Raw genomic sequence first — 21,138 nt, forward strand, 5'->3', positions numbered from 1 at the left:
AGTTTTTCACATTTTAGAATGGGGTGCCCTTTTAAAATTAAAGACAGTCTTGAGGCACCCCATTTTAGAATGCCTCAAGACTGTCCATAATTTTAAAGAGTGCCTCGGGGCTGTCCATAATTTTAAAGGGTGCCTTGACTGAAGAAAGGTTGAGAAACACTGATCTAAACAACCTAATGTGCATAGACATATAGGATAACATTAGTTGCTTTTACAGGTAAAACGCAAAATGCTCCTAGAAGGAGTGTTTTTTTTAAGTCAGTGTGCATTTAGTAGTACCCTTAGATATAACAGGTTAAGGAATATATCGTCAACACACCAAGGATTTTTTAAATAGCAGCCAGATGTTTATTGAAACAATTACACCACAGCATAGGGTATTGACTTTTCAGGGTCATACAGGACCCCGTCTTCAGGCATTGTCAAATGCCTGAAGTAGAGGTCCTGCACAGCCCCAAAACATTGTTGCTCTCTGCTGTGATGTGATTGCTTCAAGAAACGTCTGGATACTATTAAAAATAGAACGTTGGTGTGTTGGCCCTGTATTCCTTAACCTTGTGTCGATACAAGTTCCCAGTTGGCAGTCGCTGCAGCACCTGCTTACCATAATTTATATAGCCATTTCCAGGCATTTTCATCTCAGATCATTTTACTAGACTTGGACATAACAGATCACAACTGAGTATTTGGCACTTCAGCCTGACTACATTGGGCTTAAAGCAGGGGTGTCAAACTGGTGGCCCTCCAGCTGTTGTGAAAGTCCCATCTTGCCTCTGCCTTTGGGAGTCATGCTTGTAACTGTCAGCTTTGGAATGCCTCATGGGACTTTTAGTTTGGCAACCGCTGGACGGCCACCAGTTTGACACACCTGACCTAAACAAATAAGAGGCACTGTTCAAAATCAAGTAGGAGCTGCATCTAATGGACATCAAGTAGAAGATTCTGCCTGCCAAGAACCCAAATTTTCATGTTGTAAGGTAGACACCCCAGCTATCACCCTATTTATCTTTAATGTTTTCAAAGGCTGCTTATGTAAATATATAATATAGAATTTTATATAGGACTTATGCTAGGAAAATATTCATGGATAGAACAGAAGGTGTTAAAGCAGAATTATAAGCAAACCTTATAAACCTTTATAACCCATGTCCCATTGGGGAGATTTCCCTTCAATTCCTGTCCCATAGCCAAACAGGAAGTGAGAGGAAATCCGTGCAAATTAAGGGAATTCCTTGGGGACCCCCACATCACCAAAACTAGTGTCCCAATTGGAACATTTCCCCTCTATTTACTGGGGACAACCCAAAATTTGGGATTTTCTTTTACTTTCACTTTCAATGATATTAGTAAACAGTAAAATTAGAAAGGGTGAACCTCCTTAATAGGGACACAGACAGTAATAAAAAACTGACAGGTGTTCTAATACACTCTATCCAAAACTAAAAAAAAAAAGTTTTGCCTTTTAGTTATACTTTAAGGGTTGCAGCACAAAAACTTGGAAATAATACCAGTTTGGTAAACCTAGCCAAAAAATCATCCATTTGCAGAAAACAAGCTCTTGCTTGTACTAACAACACCAATGCAAATTTTGAATATAAAACAATAAAATCCAGTCTAGATGTAAGATGTTTTAGACAGAACATGGTTCATTGCTTTTGGATATTCAGTGATAATGATATTTTGACAGTGTATTATTTTTCTGTGTAAATGAATCATCATTTTCTGACAATCTTCATCTAGTGTGCAGCACTCAGCTATATTTTGCATTTATTAAACAATGTAAATTGTGGGATTAATAAATAAACTTGAAAATGTTTTGTAGAAAAACTGGACACGGAAGCTTCATCAGAAACATTGTTTACTAAGGACTCCAAGGGACGCGTTAGTTCATTGACGACCGTACTTGGACAAGAAGTAGATCGATTTAATAATCTTCTCAAAGTACTCAGAGTAAGTTTGCTTGAAGAAATATAGTTTTTCTTAGGTGTTAAAGCCCAATTGAAAATTCCACTTTTTATAGTATAATTTAAGTAAAGTGTGCAGGAAAACAGTGTTCTGTACAGGTCTTATTTTCATTTTGTGTCTAATTCAGCTCCAATGACAGCACAAAGTTCTAAGTTAAGAAAGCATGTTGCAGAGGACGGTGTGCTCTGTATGAGAGCAGTAGTCTCTCTGCAGTGGTTCAACATGTTCCTTGCTGAGTGAGAGCTTTGCAATTATTAGGGAGCATAAACTGTGCTAATTGCAGAGCTATGTCTCTACAGGAGGATGTGCTGGACAGAGAGATCACTGCTTTCACACAGAGCTTACAGTCCTCTGTAGAATGTTGCCCGGACTTACAATGTTGTACTATCACTGAAGCTGAATCAGACAGATAACAGAAGCAAGACATGTACGGGACACTGTTTACAGTGCCTTGAAATAGTATTCATATCCCTTGAAATTTTCCACATTTTGTCATGTTACAACCAAAAACGTAAATGTATTTTATTGGGATTTTATGTGATAGACCAAAACAAAGTGGCACATAATTGTGAAGTGGAAGGAAAATGATACATGGTTTTCAAACTTTTTTATAAATAAATATCTGAAAAGTGTGGTGTGCATTTGTATTCAGCCCCCTTTACTCTGATACCCCTAACTAAAATCTAGTGGAACCAATTGCCTTAAGAAGTCACATAATTAGTAAATAGAGTCCATCTGTGTGTAATTTAATCTCAGTATAAATACAGCTGTCCTGTGAAGCCCTCAGAGGTTTGTTAGAGAACATTTTTCAAGGCACTGTATCATCAAACTTTACTTAGGTCTTGTGCACACTAGAGAAGCTAAAAACTACTGTAGAAATGCTGGACAAAAAAGGCTAATGTTTTAGTGTTTTTTTGCCGGTATTTAGCAGTGTTTAGCCTAGTGTGTAAGCTACATTAAGTAGCTTTAGCGTTAAGAAGTGCAGCCGTTGTTAAAGAGAGGGCCGGGAGGCCAGCCACCCCGTCGTTAACAACGGATGAGTAATCAGCTGTCAGCTGACAGCTAAATGTATAAAAAAAACCCCATTGTCGGAAATAAAAAAAATTGTGAAAAAGATGTTGTGGGGGTCCCCCCTCAATCCGTACCAGGCCCTTTGGGTCTGATATGGATTTTAAGGGGAACCCCACGCCAGGGTTATGGGGGTCTGTTTGTAGGTGGGGAGACCCCTTGTGACGTCACCGACCCAGCATGCCCCATGTCGGTGATGTCACAAGGGGCCTGAGTCTCCCAGTGACATCACTGGATGGCCCCGCCCCCTGGTTATTTAAGAGCTATCAGACAACGGAGCTACCAGATGGTGGGAGCCTTCATCCAGACCTGAGGGTTTTTTCCCTCACTTTTTTGGGTTGGCAGTGGCAACGGGCATCGTGATTGATGATGGATCTACACCAGAGGACATATTTTTGATTTTTTAATAAAGGACTTGTCAAAAACTTGTGTTATATTTTTATTTAGTCTTTATACTGTTTTAGTGAATATTTATCAATATTGATATTGATGGACTGACCCTTTGCCAAACTGAGTTAGGAAAAATATGAAATATTCTCTCAAGTTCCGTTATCCGCTATAGATACAGCCATAGCAACCTTCAGTATGTCACTACCAGTGGCTTGGGGCATGGTGGAATCTACTTACATAGACATTTCTAGATACATCAGTTTGTAGTGGGAAATAAATCAGGATTAGATTATTGAATCATTAGTATAGGCACGTCTATAAGATTGCAAATCAGCAAATACATTGCTTCCCACTAGTTTTTGATTTAATAAAGGGAAGAATGAGAATACTTTTAACATGAAGGCAAGGGGCCAGAGGGAATTTTGCTATAAGACTATCAGTATAGTTATTCCCTTGGGTAATGTATTTTGTTGTAAGATTTACCATTAGTAAAACCTATGTTGTGCTAAGTATAATGCAGCTATTCCATACATGATTTGTTCTGTTTTTCCCACAGAATTCTCTAGAGACCCTCAATAAAGCTATTGCTGGCTTTGTGGTCATGTCTGAGGAAATGGAGCAAATATACAAGAGTTTCCTGAACAATCAGGTTCCCACATTGTGGGCTAATGCTGCATATCCCTCACTAAAACCCCTGGGATCTTGGGTCAAAGACCTGCTACTGAGGACCTCATTTATAGATGTAAGTAGGCATGAGATTCTGTCTGTTCCAAAATCAAATGTTATATCTGCACACGGTTAATAGTCTCTCATGCAAGTACACAACATAATACATGCAATATGAATTTTTTCTAGGCATGGATTCGCATGGGTCAGCCAAAGTCTTTCTGGATTTCAGGGTTCTTTTTCCCTCAGGGATTTCTTACAGGTAATGCACTATTATCTACTAATTCAGATTGCATTAGCTGCTTTGATTTCTATTTTAGATGGTAGTGGCCTGTCTGAAACGGATTACACATACTGCAAAGGACTCCCACATTGCAGAGCTCCCTTTTGAGCTATATATGATATATCAGGCTGGGCAGCGGGCACCGGAACATCAGGCTGGGCAGCGGGCACCGGAACATCAAGCTGGGCAGCGGGCACGGGGCCATCAGGCGAGGCAGCGGGCACCGAGTCATCTGGCGAGACAGCGGGCACCGAGTCATCTGGCACGACAGCGGGCACCGAGTCATCTGGCATGACAGCGGGCACCGAGTCATCAGGCACGACAGCGGGCACCAAGCCATCTAGCAGAACAGCGGGCACCGGGTCACCAAGCTCAACAGCGGGCACCGAGTCATCTGGCACGACAGCGGGCACCGAGTCATTTGGCACGACAGCGGGCACCGAGCCATCTTGCACGACAGTGGGCACCGAGCCATCTGGCACGACAGCGGGCACCGAGCCATCTAGCAGAACCACGGGCACTGAGTCATCTAGCGGCACCACGGGCACCGAGTCATTTGGCAGAACAGCGGGCACCGAGTCATCTGGCAGAACAGCAGGCACCGAGTCACCAAGCTCGACAGTGGGCACCGAGTCATCTGGCACGATAGCAGGCACTGAGTCACCAAGCTCGATAGCGGGCACCGAGTCACCAAGTTCGACAGCGGGCACCGAGTCATCTGGCATGACCGCGGGCACCAGGGCGTCAGGCTGGACCGCGGGCACCAGGCTGGGCCACGGGCAACGGGGCATTAGGCTGGACCGCGGGCACCGGGGTGTCACGCTGGACCGCGGGCACCGGCGCGTCAGGTTGGACCGCGGGCACCGGGGCGTCAGGTTGGACCGCGGGCACCGGGGCGTCAGGCTGGATCGGGTCATCAGGCTGGATTGGGTCATCAGGCTGGATTGGGTCATCAGGCCGGGGAGGATCATCAGGCTGGATCAGGTCATCAGGCCGGGTAGGATCATCAGGCCGGGTAGGATCATCAGGCCGGGTAGGATCATCAGGCTGGGTAGCGTACACTGGGTCATGAGGCATCTGGGCATCATGCTGAACAGCGGGCACTAGGCTGGATAACAGAAGGCGGGTTCTCAGACCACAGGCTGACCAGTTTGGATACTGGCAGGATGGTGCTGGTTGGAAAGAATTTCCGCTTCTTCCTGGTTTTAGTTACTGGAGCACTGTAAGTAAATGCAGGTCTGTAAACGGAGGGAGCAGCTTCTACAGATGACTTCTTTACAGGGTTAAAGGCAGGATAGGTGCAGCGAGTGGGAACAGGGGACTGACATATGGTAGATAGGGTATACTGGGCTGTCACGGGGGGTACTGTGGGAACTGGAGGAAGAGAGCTTTGAGCAGAGGAGTGATTAGAAGCAGGACTGGGTTGTTGCAAGCTGACTGAGGCTGGATGTAACAAATCTGACCATGTCTGCAGTACTGGTTGAACAAAGCTCAGCTTACACAAAGCCTGTCTGACCAAAGACTGCACTGCATTTATACAATCCATTAGCACCTGTTGTGAACATGCTGAATAATGCTCCAAGAAGTAATCCGCATCATCCTACAATAACCAAACCAGTGACTCTACTTGGTCTGTACTAAATGGCGGCAAAAAGTCATCCCTGCTTTCAGGGGTACCAGATGAAGCCAACTCTGCAAAAACCTGAATCAATGGTTGCACCTCAGAGAACTCCGTGCCCTGATCTACTAGGAAATGAGCGATCCAAATGCATTCTAGCAGCTGATCCCTGGCATACTCCTTCAGAGTCTGATAGGCATAATCTCTGTCATCTAGGACTAGCAGCGACAAATACACAACATCCTCAGGGTGCATCCTTCACAACAATAAGCCAAGATGGCTTCCCTGTGCAGCCACTTCTGGTCAGGACTAGCCTTGGTGTAATGTCAGGGCTCCGGGAATGACCAGAGGTGTGTGGACCGACACAGGGACACACAGACTTCAGGTATAGCATGTAAACAAGATAATTTATTAAGGACAACACAAACATAAACGCAGTGCAACAAACCAAACCCAAAGCTAACACAAATACATACAACAAGGTGAAACAAACCCAAACCTAAACTGATATATATATATATATATGTATATATATATGGAGCACAACGTAGTCAGGCGGGCCGGGTCGGTAGCTAACGGGCAGACAAGGTACAAGGAGTAGGCAGACGATTGATCAGGAGTAGCTGAGGTCGGTGCAGGCAGAGTTCAAGCAGAGTCAGGATCAAGCAGAGTCAGGATAAGGCAGGAAGAAGACAGGATGCAGGTACAGGGGCTCATGGGAACAATACACCAAGGCACTGACTGCAGGCCTGGCCATTCCTTAAATACACCTCCTGCAATCAGCCTCAGGTGATGGCTTGATTGCAGGAGTGAGCTTCTGGCTGCTGAGAGCACCCACTGGCCAGCCCTGGTACTGCAGCCCACACGGCAGGTGAATCCATTCCTGACATCCACAATTCTAATTAAAAATCTTCTTTCCACCATATACTTCAAATGTTCAAATCACCAAAATTTCATATATGCCAAGTAGAAAGGAGGAAGAGAGTCTTCCCGATGTGTGCAGTGACGTCATGTCCAAAGCCCCCGCCCAACGCATTTCATCATTGGATGTGACATCATTGCGCACATCGGGAACGCTTATGGCAGACTGAGATAACCCGAGTGAGATCCCAATACAAGCCTAAGTTGTTTATACTAGTGTCGGTGATGGCGCTGAAAAATTTGAGTGGTTTTTATGTTATTTTAATAAAATAGTTTTAAAGTTTTTACACTATGTGAGCTCTCTTCCTCCTTTCTCCTTGGCATATATGAAATTTCAGTGATTCTGGAGCTTCGAAAAAAGTCGGTGATCTGACGTTTCATAAGGATAACCCCCAGAGGGGAACGCTTGGTGGCTGGTTTATAATTTTACCAGCAATACATTCTAGTGAGTTGAAGCTAGCACAATTGGTGGTGGACACACAACTTGATGGTGATTTAAGTGATTTTTCACAGAGGACAAAATTAGTTAGATAAAAACACTTGATTCCTTGAAGAACTTTTGAAGTATATAGTGATGGTATATATGAGGAAAGAAGATTAATTAAAATTTTGGACTTTGCACAAAAAGATGTTTTCTATTTATGTGTTGATCATGTTAATATTGTATTGTTGGTGATTATATGGGTATGTTATATATACACATAAGTGAGTTACATATGCACATGCACCTTATGACACATTCTATTTAATTTGAAAAAATGCTAAGGCACCTGGCGTTCTAAGACTGTGCTTAGCCTGTATGTGTTATATACACCAGTGTTTCTCAACCTTTTTTCAGTCTAGGCACCCTTTAAAATTATGGACAGTCCCGAGGCACCCTTTAAAATTATGGAGAGTCTTGAGGCACCCCATTCTAAAATGTGAAAAACTATTCTAATAGTTTTATATAACGCAGCAACATCCACACATGTAGGACACTCAACATTAGAGGCGATTTATTCTTTCAAAGCAAATACACTTCTGCACACTAATACTGACTAATATTCCAATGTTTCTCTTTTGCCTCAGTTTTTCTCCATCACTGAGCTAATTTGACCCCAGCACTGACAGAGAGAGGCAGGGGATAATCAAACTAGGATGCTGTGCAGGCGGCTGACAACCTCCTTATCAACTGATGATGTTATTGGCTGTCAGGACGCCTGTGGCTAGAAGGTCGTAATGCTGCCTGTGCGCCCGTAATGAAAACATGTGGCTTTGCATAACTAAAAAGACAGGCTTGTTCCACCCACTGGCTTGTATACAAGTTTTGGGCAATTTTTGGACATTTTTCCAAGGCACCCTGAAGAAACCTCAAGGCACCCCAGGGTGCCTGGTCACCCTGGTTGAGAAATGCTGATATACACTATATTGCCAAAAGTATTGGAACACCCCTCCAAATCATTAGATGCAGGTGGTCCAATCACCTCCATGGCCACAGGTGTATAAAATCAAGCACCTAGGCATGCAGACTGCTTCTGCAAACATTTATGAAAGAATAGTTCGCTCACAGGAGCTCAGTGAATTCATGCGTGGTGATAGGTTGCCACCTGTGGAATAAGTCCATCCGTGAAATTTCCTTGCTACTAAACATTCCACAGTCAACTGTTATTGGTTTTATAACAAAGTGGAAGTAACTGGGAACAACAGCAACTCAGCCACGAAGTGGTAGGCAATGTAAAATGACAGAGCGGGGTCAGTGCATGCTGAAGCGCACAGTGCACAGAAGTTGACAACTGTCTGCAGAGTCAATAGCTAAAGACCTCCAAAATTTGTGTGGCCTTCAGATTAGCACAACTACAGTGCGTAGTGATGCTTCATGGAATGGGTTTCCATGGCCAAGCAGCTGCATCCAAGCCTTGCATCACCAAGTGCAATGCAAAGCGTTGGATGCAGTGGTGTATAGTATGCCACCACTGGACTCTAGAGCAGTGGAGATGTGTTTTCTGGAGTGATGAATCATGCTTCTCTGTCTGGCAATTTGATGGATGTGTCTGGGTTTGGTGGTTGGCATGAGAACAGTTCTTGCCTGACTGCATTGTGCCAAGCAGGGGCGGAATGACCATTTGGAAACTCGGGCACTGCCCGAGGGCCCGGGGTCAGTAGTGGGCCCCATGAGATGCCCCTGGTACCTTTTTCATAGGCTTTTTTGAGTTTGCGCAAGGACACAGGGGCCCCATGATCCCCTATTGCCCAGGGGCCCCATGAGTTGTCAGTCCGCCCCTGGTGCCAAGTGTAAAATTTGGTGGAGGGGGGATTATGGTGTGAGGTTGTTTTTCAGGAGTTGGGCTTGGCTCCTTAATTACAGTTAAGGGAACTCTTAAAGAGTCAGCATACAAAGAAATTTTGGACAATTTCATGCTCTCAACCTTGTGGGAACAGGTTGGGGATGGCCCCTTCCTATTCCTGATGAGGGAGTTTAGGGTGGAGGAACTTGACTGGCCTGCACAGAGTCCTGACCTCAACCCAATAGAACACCTTTGGGATGAATTAGAGCGGAGACTGCGAGCCAGGCCTTCTCATCAGACATCAGTCACTGACCTCATAAATGCACTTCTGGAAGAATGGTCAAACAACTAAAATACCAAGGAACCTGGTAATCAGGGTATGCCTACACGCGTGTGTTTTATATACACAAGTGAGTTATATATGTACATGCACTTTATGACACATTTTCACTGTACACACACACACTGTTTTTATAGAAAATACCAATACACCTGACTCTTCTAATTGGTCCTTAATTGTCAATCATATTATAATAATATGTTAAAGAATACAAATTTACATATTAGTTTATATTTACATTATTAGTTATACTCTGCTAAACTGATACACTAATCAGTTTGTACAGTAGTTGACAATGAGGAATATCCATAGAAAATTACCATTACCCAATTCTGTCATTGGTTATTACCATATTTTTTCATATAAAACTACTGCTAGATTTCAGGCAGTAAAATGTGTAATCACACAAATGACAGCTGATTAGAGACTATAATTCATAAAAAATTATCCAAGCAGAATTTATTGTGTATCTTAACAAATCACAAATTCACTAAAAACTCATTAAGTACTTTGAGTAAAATAAATATGCATTTTCTAATGTGGGTAGTTGCAGCATGGTGCAGAGGCAGTAATGACACAGTTGGGTTGCTGTAAAACTTGAAACTTGTATTGAAGAGAATGCCAAACTACAAACAACCCCAGCAGGAGAACACCACTTGGGTGGAATTCACAGTTCAGTTTAATACAGAGATGCAGCTGGAAAAAGATGCACTGGCAGTATCTGTCTTCAGAGGGTGGAATGCGGCCAGGCCGGGCTGGTCGCAAAGAGGAGGCTTCTTTGCAGAATTGCAAGGCCCTAGCCAGTCCCTACTCGTCTGGAACCTTTTCCTGCTGCTATCACTTTCCCTGACATATGGATGCACTTCCCTACTTATAAAGGCTCTGCTGACCCAGGATGACCACCAGAGGTAACCTGGATGCAGCGTAGCCAACTGGAACACTGCTTCCAGGAACCAGTAAACCATAGAGAAACCATGTTTCTCCTGACTTCATCTCCAGGCTGTGATACTGCTCTGGTTGGGCGCCACCTACAGTGGAGAAAGCAGACTGCACCTGCCTACAAACACATAGGAGTTAATAAGCCCTATATCTACCATTAAAAGCACTGTGTCGTATCTGTTCTGTAAGAGCAAAAAAACATTTTGATACTTACAGAAATCTTGTAAACTAACTTCATGTGCTCTACCTTTGCTGACTATCATCAACTACTACCGTTCTACACTAGTAGTAACTACATGAGAGGAGAGATGAAGATATGGGTAGTCCTATCCTGCTTCTGTTGTCCTGATACAGAAGGATGAGTGAACATTGTCACTCTAAGACAGGAAGTCTGTTATTGGCAGAATCACTAGGTGAAAATAAAGGAAAGCTGAAAAAAAGATACGTATGCAGCCACCACATCTATAGAGTGATAAGCTGCAATATATAAAATTGTGTTTTTTAGTTTTACATACAATTTAAATATTGTATGGTTAATATAGCATGAACTGTGCTACTGGCAGATCATCAGGTAAAAATAAAGAGAAAGTGTGAAAAGCAAATAAAACTAATGCAGTCACCTCGTCTATACATTGGAAAGCTGCAATAAATCAAGTTTATGTTACTGGGTGTAGATATACTTCAAGTAAAAAGGGTTAGCATTAGAGGTTAGGGGTTGAAACTAAATTTAAAGTGGTTGTAAGCCTGAAAAATAAAAAATAAACTAAACAGTTTACCTGGTACAGTTAAGCATCACAAGCCATCTGTCCCCAGTGTTGCAAGGAAAAGTGAATCCAGCATTGTCAAATCCTCTCCACTTTCTAGCAGGTTTAAAAAGCGACACATGACAAAAAATGGTGTCACCCCCCCCTCTCCTGTGACTTACAGATTACATAATTCTCTGATGCACAAGCAGGAGAGAAAGGGCCGTATGTCCTGCATTCCATCCACAAATCACTCCCTTTACCTCCTCTGGCTTACCCACGATTGGCTGCTCCGTACCTCAGCATTCAGCATTATTGGCCATGCTGAAATCAGGTGGTGCCTTCCATAAGATCAGATTGGTCGGTACACATGAGGGGGAGTGGCCAGCCACCAGGGGTTCTTGCTGTCCCGCTGTCAGGCTGGAGGGAGTGTAGAAATGGGAGGAGAGTCCAGTGAGGTCACGACTCGCCCACTGATCGACGATATTCTGAGGGCTCAGACAGGTGCAGGGGATAAAACTGTTAAGGTAAATGTACAGCAATTTGTTTTTGTTATGTGGACACATTAGTAGGGTGTCTTTCTTTTGTATTGCATGTACTGCAGGTTTACAACCACTTTAAGGATTAGAGGTAGGTTAGGGGTTGAGTTGACATGGGTTGAGGGTTAAGTTGAGGGCTACACAAAATAAGGTTTTCACCAATATATACAGTATACTAGGTGTGACAATTTAATTTCCGGAACGGATCGGTATCAAACTCCTCTGCCTTCTTCAGAAATCAGATGAAACTTGAAGACAATGTTCTTTCTGATGTTCTTTCAAGATTTGATCTTTGCTGAAATCTCTCTCTATCCCAAATTCTGTTCAAACCTGACATTCACTTCTTTTGCCATCATTTGCACACTCAGTAGTCAATCTGATCATATGAGGGTTTACACTCTGTCCACATCTGCATCTATCTTTTGCTTTTTTGGCTGCCCACTTCTCACATCCTTGAGATCATTCTCCGCCCTCTCCTTAAACCGTCTATGGCATTCAGATACATTTGACTCTTCATGGAATGTTCACCATAAACCTATTGTAACAGAGCTAGTTTCATTCGCAATTTTGACAATTTTCAAAAAATTTTATGTTAATTTGCTGCTCCGGATTCTCGTCACTCATTTTCCACCAACAGTGCAACACACACATGTGTTAAATAGAGAGAATTGTGCCTTACATTTGGTGGGATTTTTAAGGCAACCTATATAGAGTATATATAAACCAAACAATTGTTTAAAAAGATTTGACATTTTATTTGACGCATCAACACATATTTCCCCAATAGAATATAACAATTCTTGAGAACATTTTTGCTTGAAAATCTTTGTAGTTATTTCATTGAATAGTTAGTGGTATCCTTTGAAGCTGATTTCCATCTTGCAAAAATACCACTCACTTATACCACTAACTATTCAATGCAATAACTAAAAATATTTCCAAGCAAATATGTTCTCAAGAATTGTTATATTCTATTGGGGAAATATGTGTTGATGCATCAAATAAAATGTCAAATCTTTTTAGACAATTGTTTGGTTTATATATACTCTAAGGTTTCTTTAAAAATCACATCAAATGTAAGGTACAATTCTCTCTATTTAAAAATAGGGATGATGGCAACAACACCCTTTATTTTATATACACACGTGTTATTTCTTCTACTACTGTGTAAAGACTGAGTCAGCTGGTGTGCAACCCAGGTGAGTGCAAGTTAGAACCTGCCAGAACATGCGCATGGCTGTGTGACTCACCACCATAATGCTACAACGTGGGCATTCCTGGAATTAAATTGCCACTCCTTGTACTCTTTAAACATCAGTGCAAAATTTGCACCCTTCTTTATGTACATTTTGCTTGTGCTAAACATGTATGTGCTTATAACATTTTCACCAATAGCTCAGTGCTGAAAATGATTAATTTTCAGAGATAAAAATCACCATGCCACCCAGATGTGCTACATAACACCCCTCACACTTTTTCCTTATGGCTGATACAATATGTTCATTTAGCCTAAGGGTTCATGTACATGGGCACTAAAGTAGCACCATCATCTTTGAGCTGTGTTTAGAAAAGTTCAAGTTGGCTTTTTTAAGGTTGCATGTAGTGATGTTTATACCCCACAAGTATTCCCATATGGAAGAAAAATATATTTTAAAAATATTCTTCCCAAATATATTGCCATATATTATATAAACAAGTATAAAAAAGTAATTTTAACATATATTTTTACATATATTTGTAAATGCATTCCAAAAATGTAGATTTGTATTTTTAAAGGCATACAGTATATTTGAAATGTATTTTTAAAAATATTTTTCATACATTTTGTAATAAAAACGCATTTCAACATGCAGTAGATATATATATATATATATATATATATATATATATATATATATATATATTAATTCAAATATATTTTGAAATATATTGAATATGGCCAAAATTGTAGCATTTCAAATATATGGCAATATATTTGAGAAGGAAATTTTTAAGATATATTTAAAATATATTTTTCTTCCATGTGGGTTGTGTCTGCAGTGTACAGGGCCACTAAATGCAAATAAAAGTTGACAGAGTTTGGAGACCACCTAAGCTCCTATGTACATAAACCTACATAAATGTTTAATAAGCTACTTGTTCCTGCAGAGTCCTTTATGACCAGAGAATACAGAACTGAAAACACAGGTTCATTTTAAAAATGTTTTACTGTATTACAGTTTTGTGTATATAATATAATATAACTGTCTATATTAAGTGACCTTCTTTTGTTTTAGGAACACTTCAAAACCATGCTCGAAAATATAACTTGCCTATAGATGAACTTAGTTTCCATTACAACATTCTTCCATTTTATCGAGACCAGGCAGCTGTCATTGAGGCCATTAAAAACATCAAGTTTGGAGAAGAGCTGCCAATGGATAAACAGGTATAGATCATTTTTGTCTAAGTAAGCTTACGTGATTTTGTAGTAAAGAGAAATGCATACATTTTGAAACTTTGGTCATGCTTACTAATTCTGAAAATTTGCACCTTCGGTATTTGTCATCTATCAGCTAGGGACATGGCAGTATAAGAGAACTTGTGGTTCAAATGACCTTTTGAAGTAGAGGTCTAATATAATATTTAATAGGGTAGCATTAGAACCTTTGTAAAGTTTCTTTTATGCTGTCGATTAACCCGTGTGAATATTTCCCATTCCAGCTTTGCTGTTGTGTTCATCAGAAATGTATTAAAAGTTCCCCAATGAGCACACAGACACTGATAAGAACTTGTCATAAGTTCTAATCTTTACTCTATTACAAAAAAAGTTGGGTACATTTGTGAACGTACAAACAGTTTTAACTCTTTGTGATCTGATAGACTAGAATACATACCGTATATACTCGAGTATAGGCCGAGTTTTTCAGCACATTTTTTGTGCTGAAAAACGGCCCCCTCAGCTTATACTTGAGTTAACGTCTGCAGATGTCTAGCAGGGACCGCTCCTCTATCCGTCTCCAAGTGTGCGCGGGATGACATGCCGTCCCTGTCATCTGGACACACCCCCGGGATCAATCCTCGCCGGTGATTGGCCACCGGAACTGTAGCTCAGGAGAGGCACACAGGCGCCCAATCACCGGCGAGGAGGTGGAGCTTGGAGAGGAGGAGCCGAGCGGCACCGCGAAGATCGAGCGAGTGAAGAGGAGGAGAGCGGCCGGAGAAGGAAGACATCTGACCGGTAAGTGTGTACCATGGGAGAGGGAGGGAGCGAGCGAGCCCAGGCTGGAGCAGGGGTCAGCAAGGTAAGTATCATTCCTCCCCCCACTGACACCAACGATGGGGCACTATTCCTCCCCCCACTGACACCAACGATGGAACACTATTCCTCCCCCCACTGACACCAACGATGGGGCACTATTCCTTCCCCCACTGACACCAACGATGGGGCACTATTTCTCCCCCCACTGACACCAACGATGGGGCACTATTCCTCCCCCCACTGACACCAACGATGGGGCACTATTCCTCCCCCCACTGACACCACCGGCTTATACTCGAGTCAATAGTTTTTCCCAGTTTTTTGTGGTAAAATTAGGTACCTCGGCTTATATTCGGGTTGGCTTATACTCGAGTATATACGGTACTTTGTATGGTGTTGGTTATGTACACTTGTCTCTAACAACAGTGCATTAGACCTTGCAAGGAAAGAAAATAAATGGAACTAGGGGGATGTAAATGCAATGAACTCCAATGATCACTGGTGCCAAGCTGTGGCCTTGTCTCCTGATTCATAATTGATTTCCACAGACAGTCCCTGGAGTTGCAAAAATATCTCTGAAGTCAGACCACTTGTAAAACAGCTTTTAATGTATTTTATAACATATATATATATATATATATATATATATATATATATATATATACGGTTTTCTTTTCATACCATTTGATAGCGTTAATAGGTATTGAAGCAGACTAAAGATGTCTGTGTGCCCCTTAGTGCTGCACAGGCTGTGGAGAGATATTTCCTTGGCTTAGCCTATGTATGTTCCTGTATATTATTTTTAAAATCTTCAATTTTTCCAACCAATCAAGGCCTTAAATCTTGTATACAATTTCAGTATGTGGTAACTGTACATGTAGAGGGACACCAGAAAATATTATGGAATGAAGAGGAGATTGTCCTAGATTGCTGTTGACAAGAGGAACTGCTTTTCCTTCAGACGGATTTTGTATGAAGTTACTGGCCTTTTAGTGGCACTATCAAACTGCCCACAGTGATTTCCCTGCAGCGCTACGGCCTCTAGCAAGTACATTTTGGCTGTGTAATTAAAACATATAAATAAAACACCAAATTCCTTTGTGTAAACAGATGATAATAAAATATTAAAGCCCATCTCTATGAAGTGGAGAACAGTTAGAAGTTTGGTTACTTTTTGTTGTTGGTGTTCCAGTTGGTGAGATTTCCCTTTACTTCACACATTCCAACTCTGCTAACCCATGTTCCTGTTGGAGAGATTTGCACTGGCTTTCTGTCATGAGAGCAATAAAGACAACAAAGCAAATATGACACGTCTTAACCACTTAAAGTGTTACTAAACCCACAACAGTAAAATCAGTCTGTATATGCCGTAAAGCATGCTTGTTATACTGACTGTGGAACCTAAGGGGGTTAATCCTTTGCATTGTGTAAAAGGGCTGTTTGATCCTTTCTTCTCTGCCCCTCCTTGTTGAAATGACTACCTGATACAGACTGAATCCATAGTCACATACACATGCTCAGTTTGGTGTGTATTGCTAGAGAGGTTTTTTTTTTTTCTTTGGAGAGTGCATGTGATCAGCACAGGGCCAATCAGCCCTCAGAATCAGCATTCTGACACTAACTGACTCTGGGTGGGAACTAACTAACTGGCACTGACATCTCCAGTGACACCAATACAGTGATCAAGTGCTAATAAAAATCACTGTCAATGTATTAGTGATACTGGGCAGGAAGGGGTTAACACCTGGGGTGATCAAAGGGTTGACTGTGTGTTAAGGAGTGCTTTTACTGTTTACTGTTCTACTGGGGGATGTGCTGTTTTTATCGTCCTGCTTTGCAGGGAGTTAAAAACTAGCACATCCCCGCTAACAGGGGATAGATCTGTGTTGTATACATTCACAGTTCTCTCTCCTGTCAGTTCCTTCACCAATCAAAGAGCTGTCAAGAACCTGATGACTGACTTTTACGGGGGCCACTGAGAGTGCTTGTAGGGGGAAACACTTGTCCCCTACCCGCAGAATCATGTATAATCTGCACAGGGCGGCTTCCCTGTAGCAGTAAAACTGCTATAGGGTGTTTAGTAAGTGATTATGCAAGCTATTCTACCTCCTCCCTGTATCTACACTGTGGGGATTATTTACTAAAACTGCATGTTGCAAAATGTGGTGCAGCTCTGCATAGTAACCAGTCAGCTTCCAGGTTTTATTGTCAAAGCTTAATTGAACAAGCTGAAGTTAGAAGCTGACTGGCTACCATGCACAACTGCACCAAATTCTGAGTGCTCCAGTTTTAGTAAATCTCCCCCAAGTCATGACAGCAACATTGTATGTTAATGCATTGAAACTTATAATAAAAGGATTAAATAAGAAAAACAACAAGCAAACTGATCAGTAATTAATATCAGTGTTATTTTAAGTTAACATATGTGCAGTATTAGAGGCAAAACATAAAAGTGTACACAGAACAGGTTATATTATAGAGTAGGTATGTGCAATCATAAATAATACCCAGGCTTGTAAACTGTTTTGACCTGATAATCTCATATAACCCAGGTACTGCGTAGTACATGATTGCTTATTATCTTTTTACTATTGTCTATACACTGTCTATTCTTTGTGGATGATGCAGAAAATTGAATTCAGTCACCTTGGATGAAAAGACCAGAAACATAATTGTGTTTCACCTACACGATAATGTGTTCATTCTGTGGAAATTACAGTATGTACTGCAAATACAGTCATTAAACTAAGCAATGTCAAGCTAGACTGAAATATTGTGAACCTATTTTTTTCTTATGTACTAGCCACCTTGTAAAATGTGCAGCTAAAATACAACAGAGATAAGGCTTACAGGACCATTACATGCAACCCAGTTTAGACTGTCAATCCTGCCTCCAATGGGCAAAGTACCCTTGTTCCTTTTAAATGCCTTTTACAGTATGTTAGCATCACTGATATGTCCAAACGTCTACATTCCTGAATAATAAGATACTGATTTACAGGTCTAGCTGTAAGAAAATTAAAAATTAATTTTAATTACTACCTGTAACAATAATAACAAATGAATTCCCACGAAGATAGTTGGATTCAAGGTAGCCAAAAGGATCTAGCTGGGGCATAACTGCATAGATCATATCTTAGGTGACACAAAGCAGAACCAACATTTCTGTGGATTTTCTTGATCATATGTTAGGGTGATCCAAAGCAAAAACATCTTTTCTAGGGATTTTACAAAATAATGTCTACTAGTGAGTAAGCATATAGATTAAAAAATGTTTACAGTTCCGCGCTATAGTATATAAAATTATTTAAAATAAAAAGATGAAAGAATAAATAATTCAATCCACATGAGCAGCCACCACATTATTGCAGGTAACAACACACATAAAATAATATACAGAAATGCGGCGCTTCAAAAAAATTTGAACTTGGAAGTCCAATCCACAGAAATGAAGATATATAGAATAAGCCCCTCTTCACTGGAACTTCAGTACTGCTATTAATGTCTCAAAATGAAAAGGAGAACATAGAAAAAAGTCCAGCATCACCAAACACTGCCTCTTACCAGATCATGGTGACCCCCACTTATGGATGGGACAAAAAGCACTGTATAAATTCCAAAAGGCACGCCGTAGACCTGGACACTCTTTGTTCCAAACTTTCACATCAGAAGGTGGGCTAGAAGGTGAACCTACAAAGGAATTATCCCCATTCAAATTGCAAAAACAATCCTCATAGTGTAGTAAGATGATTTAGATGTATTGCCTCAAAGCATAGTAATATACGTACATCAAATAATCATATAAAACAGCATGTCACCATATAATGAATGATATGTTTCTAACCAACAAGATGACCGCCGCGTTCCGGTGCGTGCTGATGTCCTGTGCTCTAGCTCCCTCTACGTGTTTCGTCATCAATGACATCGTCAGGGGCATCATTGATGGATTATTTTTGCGATTTGAATGGGGTTGTCCTCTATGAGGATAATTCCTTTGTAAGCATATAGATTGTTTATCTAGCTTATTTCAAAGCGAACATTCTGTTTGCCTTTAGTAAGTCAACCTATAGAGTAGACCAAACTGGAGCTTATCTACAGCTGGTGCTGTCTCTGCACCCTTGTTCAGGTTGATCTCTTTTTCTGCAGACCGCATGATGGTCAACAGGCTCCACAAATTAATTATTTGAATCCAGAAGGAAAAGTCTTGAGCAATGATCAAGGGCATACACTGTAACCGATGAATAGAAGGAAACAGAGCACATCCTAGTGTCTTATGTTGCTGTTTATTTTCAGCTCAGATTGTGAACACCTCATCACCTGAAACTTATCTCATAGAGCTCAACATACATTAACTTTTACAGCCCATTCACACCTTTACACATACATTTCATCTCATTTGGTAATGCATGCATGTATGTGTGATTAGGTCTTTAAAGTTTCCCTTTCAAACATCACACTAGACTGTAGCACTTAGATCTGAGCTTGCCACAAAAGGAATGAATGGGATTTATGAAAATGTATGAAATACATTTTAATGCAGTAAAATGCATGTGTTTTACTGCAGAGAAATGAGCAAATATGAATAGGCCCCTAAAATATCGAGCCTGATATTAAGGTCCAAAATTTCAGTTGTTGATTTACCTTTGTCCAAAGGAATGCATCATTCATTCATCCAATGAAGTAAACTACTCATGACTAAAATGTGCATGTGTAGAGCAGGGTGTTTAATTCCTTGGTAATAAGATGGGCTCTTAACAGTCTTAAATAGGAAAACTTTAAATGTCTCAGTCCCTGCCTGCTCATTGCAAGCAGAGCTTATAGCTTGATAGTTGGGGTGCGGGGGAACTTTGGATAAGTATGAAAACATAAGTGTTTTATATACTAGTACTGCAATTAACTCTCATATTTGACCTTGTGAATTTTCAGATGTCAGTGCTCTCATGCACATATCTGTAGATCAGGACTAGTGGCCTGATCAAACTGTTTTTTTGTTATATTCTTCTCAACAATATAGTGTGCAAATGTAGGAATGAGACATACCAAACAATTGCAGAAATTGCATCTGGAAGAAAATCTACCCTCCATTTTATTTACAGCAGGCTGTAATATAAATGTAATCCGTAATTTACCCTGAGTTCAGTTTTAAACACCAGAATAAGCCAGAAACAGTTCAGCAAATATGCCTCATCACATAGCCAGCAGCCAGAACTTAAATGATCTAATCAGCAGGTTGTTCATCATGCTGTTCTCAATGTATTATAAAGGACATTTTCTGAAATTCAACAGAAACATTGAATGCAGTTGCCTCTCGGGAGATCAGGAAGGAATTTGTTCCCCTGCAGGAGCAAATTGGATCATACTTTGCTGGGTTTTTTTGCCTTCCTCTGGATCAACTGTGGGTGTAGGATTATAACTTTTTTTTTTAATGGTTGAACTGGATGTACTTTTGTCTTTTTTTCAGCCAGACTAACTATGTAACTATATATGTAACTTACTATCACTTTCCAGCTACCTACTCCTGAGGATGGTGTGTTGGTTCATGGGATGTATATGGATGCCAGTCGCTGGGATGATGAAAACATGGTGATTGAGGATGCATTGCCAAGACAAATGAATCCCATGCTACCTGTAATACACTTTGAACCATGCCAAAACTACCAAGCTAATTCCAGTTTGTACCAAGCACCACTTTATAAGACTGGAGCCAGAGCTGGGACACTTTCCACCACAGGTAAGAATATTCTTAAACAAAACTTTGGCTATAAGAGCAAAAAGCATATATGTAGCCAATTGCATTACCTTTTTTTTTTAGCTTTGCCAGAGGAACTCTCACGTGTCTACAGAATACTTTGGTGGTCACTTTCTTCTGATATTTTCGGGCTGTTTTACCAAAGGCAAATAGACTGCACACTTTGCAAGTGCAGTTGCATTCATTTTCCCCAGAGCTTAGTGAAAGTGGTGAAACTTAAGTAAAGCATACCTAATCAGGTGAGAATAAAAAACAGCTTTTTGCTTGCACATGATTGGATAATGAAAATCAGCAGAGTTTCACCAACTTCATAGTAGCAGAGTGCACAGTCTATATGCCTTTAGTAAATCCACCCTTTTGTGTTAAATAATTAATTCTTTCTGTCCCAAAGTTCCATCAACACAAAGCCCTG

At 41.0% G+C, this 21,138-nt stretch overlaps 1 protein-coding gene across 1 annotated transcript in view; it reads left to right on the forward strand.

Annotated features, from left to right (window-relative positions):
- Window positions 1-21,138, forward strand: part of DNAH6 (dynein axonemal heavy chain 6) — a gene marked incomplete at its 5' end in the record, with an annotated part of 237,814 nt that overhangs the window by 210,397 nt on the left and 6,279 nt on the right. Inside the window, 5 exons of the mRNA XM_089670117.1 lie at window positions 1,823-1,950; window positions 3,980-4,165; window positions 4,279-4,351; window positions 14,013-14,164; window positions 20,486-20,708. Of these exons, the coding sequence (XP_089526243.1) occupies window positions 1,823-1,950; window positions 3,980-4,165; window positions 4,279-4,351; window positions 14,013-14,164; window positions 20,486-20,708 (762 nt within the window). The remainder of the gene's footprint in view (window positions 1-1,822; window positions 1,951-3,979; window positions 4,166-4,278; window positions 4,352-14,012; window positions 14,165-20,485; window positions 20,709-21,138) is intronic.

Source organism: Staurois parvus, unplaced genomic scaffold (assembly GCF_062004578.1).
Source record: "Staurois parvus isolate SC_StPar_1 unplaced genomic scaffold, SC_StPar_1.0 ptg000086l, whole genome shotgun sequence".
In the NCBI taxonomy this organism is placed as follows: Eukaryota; Metazoa; Chordata; class Amphibia; order Anura; family Ranidae; genus Staurois; species Staurois parvus.